This window comes from Nannobrachium achirus, assembly GCF_963921795.1.
Source record: "Nannobrachium achirus genome assembly, chromosome: 7".
In the NCBI taxonomy this organism is placed as follows: Eukaryota; Metazoa; Chordata; class Actinopteri; order Myctophiformes; family Myctophidae; genus Nannobrachium; species Nannobrachium achirus.
The window spans coordinates 9,536,716-9,558,155 of NC_137816.1; the positions used below are offsets into that span (position 1 = coordinate 9,536,716).

The following is a 21,440-nucleotide window of genomic DNA, read 5'->3' on the forward strand; positions in this document are numbered from 1 at the left end:
GGTCCCTTATATATATATTTTTTTTTTGTTTTTAAAACGGGGAGTGACATAGGGAGCATCAAAGGTCATCCGGATCGGGAATTGAACCGGTGCCGCCGCCAGGCACCAATGCCTATTATGTGGCAATGCCTAAGTGGTATTATTACTATAAAAAATTACTATAAAAAAAAAACAATAATAAATAATTAAAAAGTAATTTCTAAGTAACTTCATTAAATGAAATAAAAATCCAAGAAATCCCATAAATTAGAATATATATATAGTCTATATATATATATATATATATATATATATATATATATATATATATATATTAAAAAAAAGAAGTAGTGAAAATAGCCGATCTACAATCTCACAACACTGCAGCAAACTGACACATTGTGAGCTTGCCTTGTAGATCTGCTGTTTTCACTATAACGTCTAATTTCTCTTTTGGGTCACGAGCTAAAACGTTTCGGAAACAAGAGAGTAGGCCCGCCAGGGTGTTTGAGGGAAGAGACAGGAGTCTTGTTATCATTAAAGATCCAAATATTGACCATCTTTCTCTCTATGACCTCCTGGCTGGAAAAAACGGGTTCTCAGATTGCTTCAGACAAAATGTGTGGCAATTTTACCTGATGGGTTGACCACTTCCATAGCCTACTTCTAAAGTAGTCTAACTAAGTAAAGGAGAGGGGAGAACAACACAATCTTCCTACCTCGGAGCCAGCAAGTGTGTGAGCATGAACTGACACACATGGAGGACTATAGTGCAGTTCACAAGAATACCCTGTGGGTGGCGCTTCACTGCAGGGTAACTTATGTGGGCCTATGGAAATGATCACAAAATATATAGTTTTGCTGTTGTCAGACTTTCCTGTAATGTAGTTCGGTGTATTTTGTGTTAATGTGGACTGCATTGTGCCATTTTAAAAATAAAAGATAAATCAAACTACACACACACACACACACACACACACACACACACACACACACACACACACACACACACACAGAGAGAGAGAGAGAGAGAGAGAGAGAGAGAGAGAGAGAGCACAGCACATGAGTGAGTCTCTCTCATTCAATAGGCTCTTCTATTCAAGTGTGTCTAAAGACATTTAGGGACTTAAACCGGAAACCAAACTTTTTTTTACTTCGAACTTTTTTTTTCTCGCCTGAGCGCAAAAGAGGAAAAGAGACAGCACGCTATTAACGTCAAAACGCACACAGTTCCTTCTTTCTCTTCATTTACGTGTCATGTTGGAAATGTATCGACTGCCGACGACCTGCAGGCGACAACTACATACTTCTTGGCAAGGAGAAGAGTGACGATCGTCTTTTCACAGTGCACACACATAACGGACCCCGAAGCCCAGTATCATGGAAGATGTGAGTAGCCCTAGGCTATAGTTGTTTTTGTTTGGGGGGAATCGCAATAACCTTAATTAGTGCGATTTGTGTGTGTTAAATGTATTGGATGTCGGATTCTTTAACCGCAGATTATGAAAACTTTGATCGTAGCCTATTGCACCGATTCGACTGCTAACTAACATTAATTACAGGCCTATATAGGGAAATCTGAAGTAGTCGAGAGACAATTTTCTTCCACGTTGTGTTAATAGTGCTTGTTCTGCCTATTATTATTATAATTTTTATTATTATTACGAAAATATGTTTTCAGTGTGTGCCGTGAAAGCGGGTCCGAATGGGTTCTCTCTCTCATCATCACCATACTTACTCGCTAGTGACTTGATGTCAACATCAGTTGGCAACAAGCGCACCTGCCAACCTGCAGCCTCCTGCATCAAGTGGCCCTGACTCTGCACATATAGAACTATATAGGCCGCCTATAGTTCCTAGTTCAGTAGTTCCTCATTAGAAAAACTCTTGCCTCAAACCAGAAGTTTAACAAGCCTAGCCTATTTGGCAATAAGTTCATAGAAAACTTGTTAGAGCAGTGGTTCTCAAACTTTTTCATGTCAAGGACCTCTAAATTGATATACATTCAGTCTGTGGACCCCCATTTGAAAAAATATGCCAGGGACCCCCATAGGAGAAGATTTTTACGGCAGTGATTCTCAACCATTCTAATCATTTCAAGAATCTCCAGCTTGATATGCATGAGTTCATGGACCTCTTTTGATGGTCTTTCTTATCTGTGGGAGCCCAATCTACACTGTACATTCAGTGTTAATTTAACTCTGAGAGTGTACAAATGGAAACAAATTGACCTTTTAAGGGTGCATTTGGTTCCAAAAATAGAAAGTGGAGAAGGTAAGAAAGTAGACAAAAGTTCAGAGATGGCCATAGAAATAATACACTTGACTTTTAGAGCAATTTTTGAAAATGGGTTATAAATTGCTCCATCTACGCCTTCCCTCTCAGCTTTCCCACTTACTGGTATGAGGACTAACCACTCTCCCTCTTTAAAACACAGCATGTGTTCTCCATCATGTCTACATTTAGTATTTTATTCAGGGTAATATTATTGACCACTCCTTTTGTATGTCTGTGGCAAAAATATATTTTGAGGAAAATATCCATCACAAGCCCAGGGGGTTGATGACCCCTGACCAATGCAAGTATAGTTTTTTGCAGGTTTCTTTCACTGCAGATAATCTAAATTTCAAAACAAAATCATCCTTAACCCTTAAATTCAATTAATTCTTTCAATGGACTAAACCTTTTTATTTATTTTATTTGATGGCCTTCCTGCCTTAGCATTTGGCCTTTGTGCCCTCAAAAAACCGACAACACCAAAGGCCAATTGGGCTTGCCCCTAAAACGACAACATTCTAGGCCTGGTTGTTGCTGAAGTCTAGTTTCACCTTCTGACCATGTCAACAGTGCACTTTGATATTCATATTCAACCTTGTTTCCGATGAATGTCATGCCTTTCTTTATAAGGTGAGCTTTACAGGAAGCAGACTTTTGAGGAAAGAGGAAGTTGGCAGAAAGCAGAAACTCCGTACCTACATAATAACATCCCGCACATTGCATCCCCACACCCCTTTATTGTAACATTTGTACACACACACACACACACACACACACACACACACACACACACACACACACACACACACACACACACACACACACACACACACACACACACAGTTATTTGTTTAGATACATGGGATTCCAAAAATGGAAGCTGGAAGCAAAGTTAAGACACTTAGAAGAAGGGATGCTGTCTCAATTAAGGGAAATTCTATTACTAGTTAAATGTGTTTCACTTTCACTACAACGTTACCGGTATGTTACCATCCCATGGGCTCACCCACCCATCACCCAACTTTTAGACCAGAGTCATTTAATATGTTCTAGGCTAGAGGAGTGGACAAGGATACATCTGACCCTCAGCCTATGATCATTGGTAAACAAGACAAGATGAGGGCCCATAAGGAGAGCTCAGTTTTTCTCTGTGGTAGAAGGGTAACACTATTTAGGACGATATTAAGTCAGCATTTGTTTTTCCTCTCCAAAGTTGAATGTTGGGGTGGGGAACAGACCTGTGTTTTGGGTGGAAACTGTTTGGCTGTGAGCGACACCCAACTCCCTGGCTCACTGCCCAGTGCCCATCGCTCAGGCTACCGCCAGCTATTATAGGCTATATCTTTCTTTCATTTCAGACGATTTCCCATCTTTATTTATCGTGCAACATATTTGCGTCTTTTCTCTTTCAGCCACTGAGACCACTCCAGTATAATCGCTTTTGTCTTTGCTCTCTGAGTCATCCTTTCATTGCCATTCCAGTGACCTAGAGTGCAGAGTGTGACGTGTCTGCCTGACCCGTACACACCAGGGAAAACAGACTGGCACATTATCTGTCGGACACAAAACAATTAACCCTCTCTGACAATCGCCGAACCAGGCTGTGCTCCCCACAATGGCGAGTGTGTATGAAACCGAGTTCCAACCGAAGCAGTGTTGAGAAGCTCTCTGGGAGAGTGCTTTTGTGTGAGAAAGAGAAAACCCAGCACATTATTGGGGGGTGAATGAGTGTGTCTCTGGGAGAGCGGGGGGTGGTGGGGGGTGGGGGGGTGTCTGTCTGTCTCTAGAGCAGGGGTCTTCAACGTTTTCAGGCCAAGGACCCCTTAGTTGAGAGAGAGATGAAGCAGGGACCCCCACTACCTTTTCATAGATTCCATATAGTTTCATCGTTTGACAGCGCGATCATCGTGTGTTTTGCATTCATGTCAATTTGTTTTTCAGATATTTAACCACTTGAACCGTCAATACTTAATAAACGTAACCTTTCACTCTGTACTAAGTACAGAGTGAAAGGTTACGTTTATTAAGTATTAAGTCTGCTCTTTTTCCCTTCTACACCAAACCTCTGCGAGGCGTTGTGAGCTTGTAGATCTGCTATTTTTTGGCTTAAGTTCTCAGAATATGGACACTAGGGTTCAAGTTGTTAATATAAAAAGGGACCCGCTGTTGAAGACCCTTGCTCTAGAATAGGCAAGACGTGAAGACAATAAAAGATACAAGCAGCATGCTTATTTTCAGCTAGATACCACTTGCCTAATAAGAATCTGAGACCTCTGGTTCACTTCCTCGCCTGTTAGTTATTTCTCGTCTTTTCTCTACCAGCCTCCGTTCCCCGTTTAGCACTTTCTGACATGGGAAGTGAGGTCAAGGTGTCCTACAAAATGTGCTTGCATGAAGCCACTGAGGTCTTGTGGTGAGTTTGAATCTGGGCAGGTCAGCACGAAACCCAATGAATCCCAGATGCTCTCTCTACACCCTGCTCCCTGACCTAAGACTTTATACGGAACACATGTCCATTATAGGTGTTGTCTTGTAGAAAGCCCCTGTCCGCTTCTTCCTTTCCCTTTAACCCATTTAGGCCTGAACACAATATGACGCAATATTTTATGCTTTAAATATAAAAAAAATAGCAGATATACAAGCTCACAGCTCGGCACCGAGTGCCGCGCTGCGAGCTTGTAGATCTGCTATTTTTGAAAAATCGTGAAAATTTGAATTTTGACCCGATTCTATAAGTGTCTTTTGAATCCTTCTAAGATTTTTGGAAAAAACCTATGTTTCTATGTCAGCAATCTGTCCAGCCATCGTCAAAGAAAAGGTCTTTTTCACTTAACTGGAGCTCAGTTAGTCTGTTCTTGAGAGACTACTATGTCAGTGGTGCTCAAACCTTTTCATGTGAAGGACCCCCAAAATGATATTTATTTGGCCACGGACCCCCATTTCAAAATATCTAGTTCCAGGGACCACCCTGAAGCAAAATTTGAGTTACAAACGTTCGCTTTGAAAATACATATATTCAAAGATTTGCACACATTTTCACGACTTTTTCAAAAATGGCAGATCTACAAGCTCGCAGCGCGGCACTCGGTGCCGCGCCGTGAGCTTGTATATCTGCTATTTTTCACTGGTTAAAGCAGTCAATAATTCTAGACCTAAATGGGTTTTAAAGGCCTTGACTGAGAGGCATTGGTTATACTGTGCACAAGAGATACACCTCGCAAAATGGGATTCATTCATTCAACCACTATAGTTGGTGTTACTGTAGAGTTACTAGAGTACAAAGAAGATATAGATACGTACTGTAGCCTACTTCATGAGTCATCGTTCGTCACACAGTCACCAATTCATGCATACTTTCCTCGCTATTCTTGTATTATTAATCTGAACGCTTTTGTGTGCATCAGAGATGACCTGCATGAATGTTCACACTTTGTTACACATCACAGATGAGACCATCAATAGATTACCCAAAAGTGGTTTCCTTTGTTTGCGGTTTAGTCATAGCTAAAGTGCAGAGCAGGCTAACTTCCTGTGCATGTACAAATTTGGAGCCCATAGCTAAGCTTACCAGCACATAAAGTTTGTCAGCAAGAAGATGTCTGATATTACAGTTCAGACCTACAGTATGTAGTTTAAGGCATACTGAAAGCCAAATAGGCTTTAAGTCATTGCAGCCTCTCCCTGCCAATCTGTTATGAGGATTTGTCAGCACCACACCCAGACACACACTATGTCGAAGCATTCCTCTTTCTCCCATCAGTGTGAGCATGTGTGCGTGTGTTTGAGAGAGAGAGACAGAGAGAGAGAGAGAGAGAGAGAGAGAGAGAGAGAGAGAGAGAGAGAGAGAGACAGACACAGTTAACTACATTTAACACTAAAAATAAAAGGGGGGAAAAATGCTACAGATATGATAATAAAAAGCCAAGCTATATAAAACTGAAATTAACAATGTAAACTAAAACTAATTAAACAAAATAGAATTGCATCTAAGATCATTGTAGTATTAGTTTTTAGTTTTTTTTCCACCATAACATCTGATGTATTCTTTCTGTCATGTATTCTTTCATCCTACCCTTTTCATCTCAGTTTACTCATAATACCTGAAAACTAATTAAACTAGCCAATTCGTAAAACTATAATTAATGATGCACTCCTAAAACTGAACTGAAATCAAACACCAAACTGAAAAACGAAATAAAAACTAAAACTGATGAATATTTCAAAACTGTAATAACACCGATGAGTCAAGATAGAGAGGCGGGTGGTCCATCAGTGTTTTCTAAAGCAAGTTTGGTTTCCAAACTCTTCAGGCCACGACCCCCCAAGATAAGCAGATGTGAATTGGGCGCCCCCGGACAAGCACTTGTAGGAGTTGAGGCATTGCATTCTGTTTGATTCGGTTCCCCAGATAAAAGCCGAACTACAAGAACTTTTAGATCGGCTATTTTCACAATATTTTCCTCTTTCTTACATAATATTTGACAATTTTGCCAATTTGGTATTAAAACGGTATTAAAAGTACTTAAATTTTCACTTTAGAATGTGTAGAATAGATACCCTGTACGTATACTGTTGTATGTTGGTTTGTTTACTGTTAAAGTGAGAAAACAATGTTGCATATTAAGCTAATCATCTGGGGACCCAACAAAATAAGTTGGGAGAATGGGGACCCCACTGGGGGTCGTGGGAACCACTGTATGGGAAGATTGGGAACCACTGTATGGGAAGATTGGGAACCACTGTATGGGAAGATTGGGAACCACTGTATGCCCACCCAGCCATGCCAGAGCCTACTCTGCTGCCCATGCGTCTGTTTCCTGGATTGCACAGAGTTCTGCAGAAGTGTCTGTTGTGTAACTGTATTCTCTATAATCCTTCCCAGGAGAACTGCTCACTAGGCTTGTTGTCCCAGTCTCTTACTCTTCTTTACCTTTAATATTTGTTTACCTATGGGCTTTGTTTGTGTTTTCCTTCTTCTTCTGACAACTGCTGAGGCTCATTTATCTCTTCAGGTCTTCTCTCTTGTACTTGTTTACATCATCTTTTCTCTCCCTGGCTCTAACTTCCTCACAGCTGCACCACTGTGTTGGTGTGTTTACCGAAGCCCTCTTTTCAATGTCAAAGTGAAAGTGTGTGTGGAAAAAACAGTTGGATGACCCACCGAAAAAGATATCCTGAGGAATTTCCTCCCATAGAAATAGAGAGGCTGGGAACTTTACACACACCTTCGTGTGTCAATGTTTTATTCCACTACCAAAAAAGGTGCCGGGATCTTCACTGTGAATTCTTTTAACTCAAGGGGCTCTATTATGAACCAGGTCTTATGCCTTATGCCTTAACTTCGTTGCCTTTTTTTTACTATTTTGAAAAAACATTTTTAAATACTTCAAATGCTGATCTACATCTGCACGTTGTGAGCTTGCAGATCAGCTATTTGAAATATTAAAAAATATGTCTATATAGTAAAAAAAAAGGCAAAGAAGTTAAGGCATAAGGCATAAGACCTGGATCATAATAGAGCCCTAGGACTAGGGTCCATTCATACTCCACTTTTACAGCCTAATTTATTTCAGTTCGGCTCTGTCTAAACTATGATATGGCGTCATTCAGAGGATCGAGGGGCAGGTAATGTCATTAATTCGCCTCCGAATGACTCTATATCATAGTTTAGACAGAGCCGAACCGAAATAAATTAGGCTCTAAAAGTGGAGTATGAATCGACCCTTAGAGAGTTACACATGGATAAGTTAACTCTGATAACTCTGCACACATAGTTTGTTCCACAACTTGTAATAGAGGTGGTTCCATCCTGCTGCTTGTCATTCATTGCCATCCACCCATTTTATTGTCTGCTCTGCCTGGGCTGTAGCTAAAGCGGTAGTTAATAGGCCTATAATTAAGGCTACTTAACAATTCATATTTTTTTCTTTTACTTGCATGTACAGTTTCATTACTTAATACAGAGTTAAATTAACGGTCTGAATGTTGCTGTGTGTAACTATTTTGTGGTTCTAATTTTCTCTTTGCATATGATGGTTACATTTATTTACCGTTGTAATATGAAGATGAGTGTTTGGGCTTCTTTTGCTGAGTCTTTTGTTTTAGTCGTGTCACAACATGATCGGTGAATCCATCGGTTGTTCTTTCGGTCATTTCATGACCATAGGTGAGAGTTGGTACTGGGGATGAAGATTGACGGGTAGATGGAGTTGCCTTCTGGCTCAGCCCTCTTTAAGTCAGTGCGGTACGGCTGTACCGCAGTGCGGTATTTTCGATGAATGTACTGAATGTTAGACTATTAACACATGCCCAGAATAGGGATGCTAGGGTTCGTGTGGTTAAGCCATGACACTAGAAAACGGATGTTGAAATAGAAATTGAGAATGTCTCTGTTCAAGATGCTACAGCCCAATTTCTCCAACACAGTTTCTGTGCTGCAACAACAAAAAAACCCTGCCGGGGCATACTGACTTTCACACTCTTCATGCAAAGACACACTCCAACATGGTGGTGACATGGACATAGTTTCTCTCATAACAAGAGGCAGATTGTTTTTATGCAGATTTGTAGCTCTCCAGTTGTATTTTTCTCAGAAAGCCAACATTAACGGGGTTTGATCCACATGTGGATAGTACAACAGTACAACAGTCAGTCAGTTTTGTAATAAAACCGTTTCTCATTTTATGTCTTCTTCACTTCTCAGGTTCAAGTCAGTTGTATTGGGCAAGATTTCCTAATGTTAACAAACATATGCAGATTTCCTTTCTGATTTTCTCATGATGGTTAGATTTATTTACCATTGTACCGGTAATATGAAGATGACTAGTGTCAGTAGTGTTTAGACTGACCTGTCCTAGACCAAATTAATATAATAGAAAATGCATTTTTAAAACAACACCTCTCATTCAAAAGCATGCACTTCCATTTTAGCATGAATACCAATATTAACCAACTTCCCTTTCTTAGATTGCAGGACAGCAGTGTGTTGCAGCTATAAAGCGCATTAGTATGCACATAACTGAAATACAACTTCTGCACTGTTCCAGTCCCCTGCAGTTGTGTGTGACGTTGATTTCCTTCCTCCCTCTCTCAACATCACTACAGGGTGCAAAAGAGGACACGGTCCAAACTAAAGAGCCAAAGTTCTTGGGTAAAGCAGGCTGGCTAAAGAAGGCCACTGGGAGATTCCTGGGCAACTACAAGGAGCGCTTCATCCATGTGGAGAAGACAGAGATTGTGGTGTATGAAAATGAGGTGTTGTACCAGTTCGTACTTGTTCCAGTTACTACACTACTGTGTAATGTACTATACCAGGGTACTCCAGCGACAGTTCAGATATCGTCGTTGTCGGGTGAAAATCTTGTATGTCCAAAACCGTTTGTTTTGAATTTATAATTTTTGAAATTATTTAAACTAGTGAAAACAGCCGATCTACAAGCACACAACGCCTCGCGGTGCGAGGCGTTGTGTGCTTGTAGATCTGCTGTTTTCACTACTTTTGTGCGACATGATTTGCGAAAGAACGTACAAATTTGGAGATACGAGATTTCCTGCCAACAACGACGATATACTAGTGTTGTTGCTGCTCTTATACCACCATTATTACTGGGGTAGGCGGAACCCTGTACTATACTGTAATCCTGCTGATTAGTTCTTATAATGCAAAGCATATTACAGCATTCCACAAATCTACAAAAAACAAGGAACGGCAGGACTGTATGAATTAAGCCTAGTTTACAATCTGTTGTCTTAATAACAGACATTCAACATTTTCAACTCAATGCAGTCATTATTTACAAGCAACGCCATTGTGTAATGGAGCATTAATTAAGCTTTAGACTAGACTACTTCTTCATTAAACATAAGAGGATTCTCACATTAGATTAGTTGGTGCTTTCATAACCACCCTTAAGGCCCATTCCCACTGGGCCAGATAAACAGATGAAATATATATGTCTTCATTCAAGTTTATGGTAAGATACCAATAAAAATTATCTGTGACAGATATTTATTATCTGTATCTTACCATCAACTTGAATGGAGACAGATATATTTTATCTGTTTATCTGGCCCAGTGGGAATGGGCCTTTAGTAATGTAATTTCCCTATGTTGTTTCAGAAATGTAAAATTCAAGTATTAGAGCTGTATATCTACATGTTCTACCACCAATATATCAGTATAGGCAGAGATAACATGCACTGTGTCACTGGGAATGGATTTCTTCTGTTAATGTAAACCTCTTGTCTTCTGTAGGACCTGAAAACCTGCTTTGAGAGACAGGACCTGGAGAACTATGATAGATGCATTGAATTAAAAGGTCCCTTTAGGAAGAACAGGATGGTTTTGATCAAATCCCCCAAAGTCGTGAACAAGGTGAGCAAAAATGATCTAGCGCATGTTCCTCTTTTTAGAAGCCTAAAGTGGTTATCTGTGTGCGTGTTTGCATGTGTACATGTGTGTGTGTGTGTGTGTGTGTGTGTGTGTGTGTGTGTGTGTGTGTGTGTGTGTGTGTGTGTGTGTGTGTGTGTGCATGCATGCCCATTTGTCAGGAGCTAACCTCACAAATCGCTGGACCAATCAGAAATTATTTATTTTATAATTAAAATCATCGGTCTCGGATCGGGCTGTGCTGACCAATGAATGACCATCAAAAAGGACTAAAGGCTATACATTCATACTCCTGACAAAGGCAGTAAGGACTGGACTGTCTCCCACAGCCAGGTAGCTAAAACATGAATAAGGGAAACCAAAATGTATCCATATTTGAGCTACCTGGCTCATTGCCAACCTTGACCTTTGACTGACAAATTGCACCGTATGTCAGATATTTTGTTAAAGATCTAATATATGTTTTATGGTCTTGTTGTGATTTATGACTTACAGATAAACGTCGTATTACAATAGTTTCATAATTTCTTCTTCACAGTTCAACTAATATACAGTCTATACTCCTATCATCATCAACACAGTGAAAACGACACACCTTAAAATGATTGAAATACCAGATGCACGAAATCCTAGAGTTTCATTTTGTTCTTGACAGTGTTAAAATGGAGATACAAAAAAAGAATGCTGAATGTAAGACTTCAATTCCACCATAAAATGATTTCCTTTCAATACAGTTTTGGACACTTTATACAAGCCTTTGCGATCTCTAGTGTTCATACAGAGTACCCCAGATCTACCATCTGCTGGTTAGTCCATGTGATCTGGGCTGAGTGTGGACATACCGGTACAGTTCATCGGATATGGGATGGTGGTCTGTCTTAGCTCCCATGTGAGCATGGCTGTGGACCTATTGGATATGGGACGTGGTCTGTCTTAGCTCCAGCATCTCTCAGCATTCTCAGCAAAAGCGGCTGCACCAGGGCCAGGAGCAGCTATGATCATTCCATGATTGTGGCTGGCCGTGTGACTATTGTACATAATGCCTAAAGCATCTGTGGATTGCATTTAGAGAGGAGTGAGGAGAGCTTCAGTGACCTCTTGAATGAGATTCAGGATTCTTTGTGAAAAGTCCACGACTCCTGCAGAAAATATTATAACTATCTGGAGTATGTCCAATATGTAATTTGTGTTGTCTGTCTAAGATGAGAATATTCCATGGTCTGTTTTGGAAATCAAGGTCCCGTTTGTGCACATCAGGGACAATGGAAATGATTTGGAAAGACAGTCTTTGTAAGATACCAAAGCAGTGAAATATGCTGTATTACAAACAGATGACGAGACTAAAGTATTGGCCAACGTCGCAATTTAAGCAGATGTCGGCAGAGGGAGGGGAAGGGTATGTAGGGCCAGCAGCTGAATACCTCATCCGTCTCTGTGTGTGTGTGTGTGTGTGTGTGTGTGTGTGTGTGTGTGTGTGTGTGTGTGTGTGTGTGTGTGTGTGTGTGTGTGTGGACACGTGGGCGTGTCTGTGTGTGAGTGCCTGTGCGCATACACATTGTACGATGCATAAGAGCGCACGTGCAACTGTGTCATTTTTTCCCCTCTTTCCCTTAACACAGTGACCAGGCAGGGGAATGAGTGTGTATTACTTTAGGGCCTGCAGCCCTCAGTGTATTGGAAGGCCTTTAGAACCTTACTGTACAGTACACAGTGATGTTTTCACAGAGGTTTAAACACTAGAAATGCCAGGGTGTCTTTGGCTCTGGCGCGCACAAACTGGAGTTTAGTGATGTTTTGATGGGCACCGATATGGCGCTTCAGTGGTCAGACGATGACGACATTGTTAATTGTGGTCAAATAAGCTAAACAGATCCTTTAGTTTGTACATTATGTTGTCGCCTGGCACAAACCTTGTCTCCATATACAATATCTCCATATTTCATGGATGTTATGTTATTATGATAAATGCCCTAATTGTGTCACGCAAAACTAGCTTGTTTAGACCAAAACGTTGTATAAACTACTCCTGTAAATGAAAGTTTTTCACACAAAACTAGCTCACTATGTTGCTATTTTCTTATTTTTTAAAGTGACAATGAAAGTGGTTAAGTGTGTCTGGGTTTCATAAATATTGAACCGATGAAAAGTATTAACAAAATAATAACTAAATTGGATCCATTTGGAACACTGAAAAGTAACGGTTTTGGACATGCAGGTTTCGGCTCGACAGCAACAACATTTGTTATTGTTAAACTAATCGAGACACCGTCAGTGTGGCTAGTGGCTGTGTCCTCCTTTTGGATAAACATATTCCAGGATGCACATGCTTGTTTTCTTCTGCTCTCCAGTTTCCTTTAGTGGGCCTGTGAAAGTCTTAGTCTGAGATAAGCAGTGTGAACTAAGCATTTATTGTTGCAGACAACAGCATACTGACTCAGAACTAATGGGGTTTAGGTCTTAGGTCTAACACACATTTTATTTCTGTGTGTTGGCAGTGGTTAGGTCACCTGACACACCGCAACTATTTAAAGTGCTAGCCACTTTTTTACATTGTCCCTCAGAGCTGAGTCATTAAAATATACAGTAGGAAGTCTACTGTACTAGTATGGACAGTTGTACAAATGTAACCAATAACATTTAATTAGGCTATTGAATACAAGTCTCCCATTATGACAAGTTAGTCAGTATTATCGCACTATTGACTATATGTTGTACTTTTTTGTACCCATTTCTTTACATTGAAAGATGGTGGCAAAATGCCATAACGCTAGGCCTTCTGAACTCTTGTTAGTGGTTTGTGTTGCAGTTTTTGTTGTTCAGGATGAATGGAGTGGATATGACCAGGATGTTAAGAGCTACTTGGCTGGCTCTAGCTTTTCTCCACAGTAACCCGGTTTAGCTCTGGCTCAGCCACACTAAAAGGGACGCCAAACACACAAAAGACTTTCTTCAGGCAACTTGACCGAGGCATGTTCAAGAAATGCTATACTTTTTCAGAATGGTAGTTTTGCCACAGTTCCAGACCAACACAATTCTTTTTAATCAAAGCACAGTGTTAAAAAGGAAGTTAATTGCGAGTACTATAATTATGCATTATCGCATTTGCCCAGGGGTCTCATTTATTATGTTCTTTTGTATTTTTTGGTATTATCCTTCTATCCTCGCTAAAGAAAATCTATTTAAATGACTACTGTGCTTAGACTCTATTATTGTGCTGAACGTTGATAATGACGATGCCGGTATAGTCAGCACTCAGCAAGATAGTCATTGCTGCAAAATAACGACAGGGTATTGCAATTTCAGTTGCCGTCTGTGTCCTGTATACATGTCTGTCTGTTTGTTAGTTTATTTTTTAGTTATTTTGGAGGCTTTTTATTCTCTAACCATTCGGCTGTCAGGTTGACCCATGTCCTGAATACATGTAATCTACTCTGCCATGTGTGCCATAGTGGAAAATATTGTTGCGACCGTCAGGGAGCAGTTTACTATGAAAACCTCCACCGTCCGTCCGTCCGTCCGTCCGTCCGTCCGTCCGTCACACGTCACACCTTTGCCCTGCTCATATCTCCGCATCAGTATGACATCACACCACATGTGTACACAAACCTTTGTGTACGTTGCTGTGGCAACAGTCTGTTGTTGCTGGTTTGTTAGTGTACGTTAGCAACCACCTTAGCAACCATGGTTTTACCCTAGCAACCAACTGTTTACCCTAGCAACCAACTGTTTACCATAGCAACCATGTTTTTTTACCCTAGCAACCAACTGTTTACCATAGCAACCAGATACGCAGAGCAGGGATCTCCATATATGGGCATAAACAGGTGACATCACACTGATGTCAGATACTCAGAGCAGGGATTTCTCCATAATATATGGGCATAAAAGGGATTCTGTTAGGGATCTCCATATATGGGCATAAAAGGGATTCTGTTAGGGATCTCCATATATGGGCATACAAGGAGGGATTCTGTTAGGGATCTCCATATATGGGCATAAAAGGGATTCTGTTAGGGATCTCCATATATGGGCATAAAAGGGATTCTGTTAGGGATCTCCATATATGGGCATAAAAGGGATTCTGTTAGGGATCTCCATATATGGGCATAAAAGGGATTCTGTTAGGGATCTCCATATATGGGCATAAAAGGGATTCTGTTAGGGATCTCCATATATGGGCATAAAAGGGATTCTGTTAGCTGTTAGTGATCTCCATATATGGGCATAAAAGGGATGCTGTTAGGGATCTCCATATATGGGCATAAAAGGGATTCTGTTAGGGATCTCCATATATGGGCATGAAAGGGATTCTGTTAGGGATCTCCATATATGGGCATAAAAGGGATGGTATCCCAGATGATGCCCTGTTAGGAGATCCACACTAACAGAATCCATATATGGTCCTACCGACAGCTGCTATAAGCCAACCCTGGCGATAAGGTCTGAGTCGAAGAAATGCTTCTTTCCTGGCAAGAATTGCCCCTTTATACTGTAGGGCTCGTTTGTGTATTGTATGACATCACGCCACATCATCGGCTGAGGACTGTGTGATGTCATCATATCTCCATATATGGAGACATAAATTGCTCATGCCCAAATATGGGCTGGTGAGGTCAGACTTAGTGTGATGCGTAGGTTATCTCCATATATGGAGATTCAACTTCAATGAGTAACCATGGCAAACTGTCAACTGCCCGTATGTCTTGATAATTGGTAAAACAAACTTTTGGCCTATTTGTGGAGATAAGCGACCAACGGTCGCTTATCTCCCGATTAGGGAGTCTTACTGGTGTATACAGTATGATATATATCACATCTCATGTACTGTATGCGTTACTTGTGTACCTTTCTTTTAAACTTATTTTTTTTTACTTTAAATGTACTTTAAATGTACAATTGTGTGGGAATATTTATCCAGATTATAATTAATCAAATTAAATGTGGGAGAATTCTGTGATATCGTGATTCACTGAGTAATGGAATATAGTTAATTTAGTTGATGATGACTGTAGTCAAACACTTGAGAAGTATGTTATCTATACATAAATAATGTCTTACATTTTTGTCTGCCAGGTTCGTGATATAAAGTTCCTAGCTCAGAATCCAGAGGACAAGGATGCTTGGATGAAGGCTTTCACTGAATGCATCAACAGAGCAAAGAATAAAATCCTTGATGAGGTAATAGTACTGCCTGTGTAGCAGTGCTTTTCTATCCAATAAGGGATACAGTAATGTATACCCTTTACGCTTATATAAATATATTGTTTTAAACATCGTAACACATGTTGGGATCATTCTCTGAGCAATTTGATTAACGATAGAATCACTGACATCTAATAAAAAATCCTCGAAGCGTTCAACATGTTTACAGAACATTTTATACATCAGTGTGGATGCTCACATCATTATCGTTATAGTTATCTTTATAGTCATCATTATTGTGTGGATAGCCCTTACGAGTCATACTATTGCTGAATAAATGGACTCTGTAGAGGCAGTGAATAAAAGCGTCACTAAGGATTTCTGAAAGAGAGAATGAACGACTCTTATTAATTTACAGGTGAAGGTGGATGATGGCAATAATTTAGACCATGTGACACGGACAAGACCCAAGGCAAACCGTAACAGGAGGCCGCCGACCAGAATACACATGAAAGAAGTATGTGTTTGTTTGATTGTGCGCCTGTGAATGAATGAATGAATGAATGAATGAACATTTCTTGTCATAAAACCTATGTCTTATGGGATTATAAGACACTAAAAACATAAATAAACAATATCACATTCACTTCCTAGAAACAGAAACTGCAAAGGAAACATTAAAATGTTTGGTTAATACCCCCCACAAAAAGTGCCTATTGAGATCGGCAGATTTCACCCATACCAGGTTTATTCATCTCACTCACTTCACTTTGTCTGCTGACATCACTCAGCAACGAAATAGAAATAAAATAAACACAAATAAAAAATAAAACAATTCACAGGAGGCAAGCAGTGATCACCCCCTGATGTGCACTGCAGTGTAGTTTCAAATGCACTACATTGCAGGCACGTGTGACGTGTGATCTTGGCAGGTTGCCCCAGAAAATGTGCCGATCTCAACAGGCACTAACGGTTTTCTTTATCCGTTGTGTCCCATGCTTTCTCTAAATATTCTGCAAGTGCGAATGTCTTATTTTTAAAAATCTCTCTGCATCACTTAACCATATCAATTCTAGGTTTTTACACCTATTGGATATTTTTTTTACGCAGCTCATGATACAAGGGGCAGTAGAAAATAAAGTGGAACTCATTCTCAATATAATTTATGTCACAATAAGTGCAAATCTGCTCTTCTTCTATTACTCCTCTATACCTGTGTGCTGTATGTGTAATGATGTACTACCGGTATTTAAATGGTATATTGCACGTTCCAAGTTACAACAAGTAAAAGTTGATTCAGCGCATGATGCCAAATTAACAAGGACTGCTTTGATTGATTGATTGAAGAATGTATTAGAAGTTTGCTATAGAAAAAAGTACAGTTTCATGACAGTACAAATCACTGGTACAAGGTCAACTAAAAGGAGATCCTAGAAAGCCGAGGCTTATTTCCACAGGAACCACACTTTAAGTATCTCATATAACATTGAAAGACGACGGATAGAACATAGTACTTTATCTAGGATAATATCAGTTTCAAAAGCATAACATCAAATACAAAGGCAGAAAAAAGAAAAAAAAGGGGGAGGGGGGGAAAAAAAGGGGGAGGGGGAGCATGGGGGCTTAATCTATTTACAAGTCACGGGTAGCAGCTGTCTGAAGGTGACTTTTCATACCAATTTTGAAGGAGGCTAGGGATTTGCTCTCCTTTAGGGCTTGAGGAAGGGCGTTCCACATGTTGATGGTTGATGGTGCTCTTCTCTCTAGGTGGCCAGTGTTTCATCTGATGGCATCCTGCGCTTGGACCTTGATGTTCCAGATGCCATCATGTCTAATGGGACCCAACATGACAACACTGCCACAGAGATCCCTAAGGAGGTGATAAAGCCCCCCATGCCACCCTCTACAACCGCTGAAGCAACACAGGAGGAGGAGACATCAGAGCCTAGTACTGACAAGGAGCCTCCAGCTGAGAAGAAGATCCTTAAACCTCCCATGCCCCCGTCTAAAGAGAACAAACCTCTGACCACGCCTGAGGAGGAACCCACCCCGGAGGAGAGCTCTGAGAAGGTCTGTGTAGCACTATGGTTTTCTTTATTTTCAGAAGGACTTTGCATGTCTGGTGTTTTTGTGTGCCGTGTTTGCAATGTGCTTATCCCATTTAGAACGGGTAGACATTAATGTGTTTCATTATTTTATTCTTTAACTATTGAAAAATAGCAGCTCTACAAGCTCACAGCGCGGCACCGAGTGCCGCACTGCGAGCTTGTAGATCTGCTATTTTTGAAAAATCTTGAAAATTAGAATTTTGACCCGATTCTATAAGTGTCTTTTGAATCCTTCTAAGGTTTTTTGAAAAACCTGTGTTTCTATGTCAGCAATCTGGCCAGCCATCGTCAAAGAAAAGGTCCTTTTCACTTAACTGGAGCTCAGTTAGTCCGTTCTTGAGAGACTACCACGTCAGTGGTTCTCAAACCTTTTCATGTGAAGGACCCCCAAAATGATATTTATTTGGCCACGGACCCCCATCTCAAAATATTTAGTTCCAGGGACCACCCCCAGAAGCAAAATTTGAGTTACAAATGTTCGCTTTAAAAATACATATATTCAAAGATTTGCACACATTTTCACGACTTTTTCAAAAATAGCAGATCTACAAGCTCGCAGCGCGGCACTCGGTGCCGCGCTGTGAGCTTGTATATCTGCTATTTTTCACTGGTTAAAGCATTCAATAGCCAATTTAGATTTCTTTATTGACAATATTCTGATCCATGGTGGAAGTTCCTCAGGCCTGATATGAATGTGTAGTGAAACAGAGAGGCTGGCTCGCGAGTCTAGGTCTGATAAAGCATAAAAAGTCATAACATCATGCTCAGTGGGTGCATGCTCGGCACACACTGCCGATGTGCATAGTTCACTTTCCACTATGTTTGCAATTTGGTGCATAACAAATTGTGATTGTTAATTTGTTTTGAAGGTGCTGATGCCGCCCATGCCCCCGTCTAAAGAAGCCAAGCCCAGTGTTCCACCCGCTGAAGAACCTGCCAAGGAGGCCAGCCCTGACAATGACCTAGAAAAAAGCCCTGAGGCTGGAACTTCTCCAAGCCAGCCCGAGTCCATTAGTAGCTCGAACGACAACCTGACAGAAGCCTCGAGGTCCAGCCCAGAGCCCAGGCCTCCCACCGTACCATCCAAAGACAAGAAGCCACCTCCGCCTGCCATAGAGCCAAGTGAAGAGGTTGAGGAGTCTAAGGAGCTGGGTGGCACAAGTGTTGAGGACAACAAGAAGGGAAGTGAAGATAAGAAGGAAAATGACAAAGCCATTGACATACGCTTAAAAGAAAACAGTGTATCGGAGTCAGAGACCGAGATGGAGCTGTCGTCCTCCATTGTGTCTAAAGACGCTCTCACTGGTGTCAAAGAGGAGTGTTTGGTAACAGACTCCGCAGAAAGCACCGCTACGGCAGCAGCTGATCCAAAGGCGTGTGAGCCTTCAACTGAGGAGTCTGCCACTAGCAACGCAGCAGAAAAGTCCTGTCAACTGACCCCCGCGGTGCTGACGCCGGAGCTAACCAAAAAGAGCCCCGGCCCTCCGATCCTGAAGAAAAAGCCTGTGAAACATCCTCCTCCCAAGGCAGTGGTTCCCGCTGATCTATGCGAGCCCAAAGCCCAGCCTGTTGAAGAAACCAAGATGGCCGCTACCGTGCCTCGAGAGACGAACAGCACTGTGGCCTCACCGCAAACGGCATCAGATGACTCGGTCAGTTCTCCCGATGCAGAAGAGGAGATTAAACTCCCCGCGGAGCCTAAGAGTGACCTCCCAACAGTGTTTCTCTCTCTGAATGATGCCCCTAGCCTCAGCACACCGCCCTCTTGCCTGCATGCGGAGAAGAGAGAGCGGGAGGAGGAGAAGTCTGTGGACAGCGGCCAGCACTCGGATGACGACAGCGAGGTGTCGGAGAGTGGGGACACAGGGGACAATTTAACTGCTGGGCAAAGAGGACTCAAAGCTGGTCTGGATGCGTTGGATGTGAGCGAAGATGACATTGAGACCCCTAAGGTCGGCTCCAAGCTGCACACCACCTTTATCCAGGTGCACATCAGCCATGCCGCCTCTCGTCCTCCCGTTCCCCTCAAACCCACAGCGAAGAACAGGTCTGCCTCTGTGGGAGATCTGTTGTCCGAGTCTTCAGACATCGGTACGAGGAAGGGGCCAATCGGAGATATGGCTTCGGGCAAAGGGACCACTTCCCCTGGTAACGATGCAATGGACCTTGAGAGCGAAGTGGCCCTAGAGATTGAAAAAACAAAGGAGCTCCTGAGCAGAGTGTCCCAGTCACAGGGGGAAGGCACGCCAGAGGAGCTGCTGACCAAGGCCATGGAGAAGTTGAAGAAGGCAGATAAGTTTCTCAGTGAAGCAAAAAGTCTGAAGGAGTCAAAGCGTGTGCAGAGTCCAAGCAAGAGGACAAGTTGGTGATTGTTGATCCTGATAAAAGGAGAAGAACTGACTCATTGTGACTGATGGAAGCAATCAGGCAGAATGACAGTAGCACATGCAACTGTTTGTGCATAATTAACAAAGTGCAATTACTTCCTACTTTCCCTGAAGGTCATGCTTAAGCCTAATTTATACTTCATCACACGACAGTGTTGTTCACCAAAAAGGACTGATTTTCAAGCGAAAACTGTGTCGCATTTTACTTGCAGTATAATTATAAATTAGGCTATGCTGTTCTGCTGTAAATGTATTTTCTTACATTCCACATTGATCATTTCCTATGATAATTACTTGAATGCAAATCGACAGTTAATCAGCTATACAGTGAGTTGGAGAATGTGATTAACAGCTTACTAATTACCAAATTAACAGCTTACCAAATGAATCAGCCATTTTAATACTTAATCCAAGTTCTCACATGATCGTCACATGGTTTCAAAAGGGATTTTTGCCATCATGTTATGGCACACAGTCGATGCCAAGGGACAACAAGAAAATTATATCTCAGGAGTTTTCTGTAATGGCTTTTTTCAGGATGTTTATGTCTTTATTGCAAAGAAAAACTAAGGTGAGAGAATCCATTTTGGGTAAAAAGAGGATTTGGCTTTGTGTCCTAATAATGCCTTTCAAATAGTGAATGTCAATAGCACAGAACACAGAGCCCACCTGACACCATACCCCCCATCCATACAAGTGATAGTTTGATCAACAAGTGGCCTCGTCCTCTTTGGTTATTAATATCACAAACAGGAACTCAAAACATCCAGACTCTAACCACTCCCCCTTACCTTTCCATTTTCCATGTTGAGCAAGTTTTATCTTAATGTTTAAGTTTTTTTACTAGAGTGTTTTACTCTTTGATAGAATTGTATTGGTCAATACAAAAAAGGACTGGCCCAGTTTGTATGCCTTGAACATGGTACTACCTAATTATAGTGTTCTTAATTATTCATGCATAGTACAGTATAAGCAAACATCAACAATCTTGCTTGTGGGGTTTACATTAGTAAAATACATTTTAATCATGCACATATTTGTGTAACTTGTTAAATAGTCCAAATATAACATTAGAATTTGCTGTTACTATGCCCAGTACAAAGACATGCACTTGCATTACTTCTTCATCCTCTATTAGCCTACATACTGTAGATACTG

The 21,440-nt window shown here is 41.2% G+C and overlaps 1 protein-coding gene across 1 annotated transcript; it reads left to right on the forward strand.

The window, feature by feature from the left end:
* Positions 1 to 1,344: 1,344 nt before the first annotated feature.
* On the forward strand, positions 1,345 to 20,720 carry plekho2 (pleckstrin homology domain containing, family O member 2). The gene is made up of 7 exons (XM_080730037.1): positions 1,345 to 1,368; positions 9,361 to 9,510; positions 10,511 to 10,630; positions 15,719 to 15,823; positions 16,206 to 16,304; positions 17,555 to 17,857; positions 18,765 to 20,720. Exons 1-7 carry the CDS (start codon positions 1,360 to 1,362, stop codon positions 20,262 to 20,264), a joined length of 2,286 nt encoding a protein of 761 aa, XP_080586163.1. The 5' UTR covers positions 1,345 to 1,359; the 3' UTR covers positions 20,265 to 20,720.
* Positions 20,721 to 21,440: the final 720 nt, after the last annotated feature.

What these genes read in the sequence shown, in the direction of transcription:
- plekho2 (XM_080730037.1), top strand. An exon ending in CCAGAATACACATGAAAGAA is followed by an intron (nt 16,305 to 17,554) that starts GTATGTGTTTGT and finishes TCTTCTCTCTAG; the next exon opens with GTGGCCAGTGTTTCATCTGA. An exon ending in CGGAGGAGAGCTCTGAGAAG is followed by an intron (nt 17,858 to 18,764) that starts GTCTGTGTAGCA and finishes TTTGTTTTGAAG; the next exon opens with GTGCTGATGCCGCCCATGCC.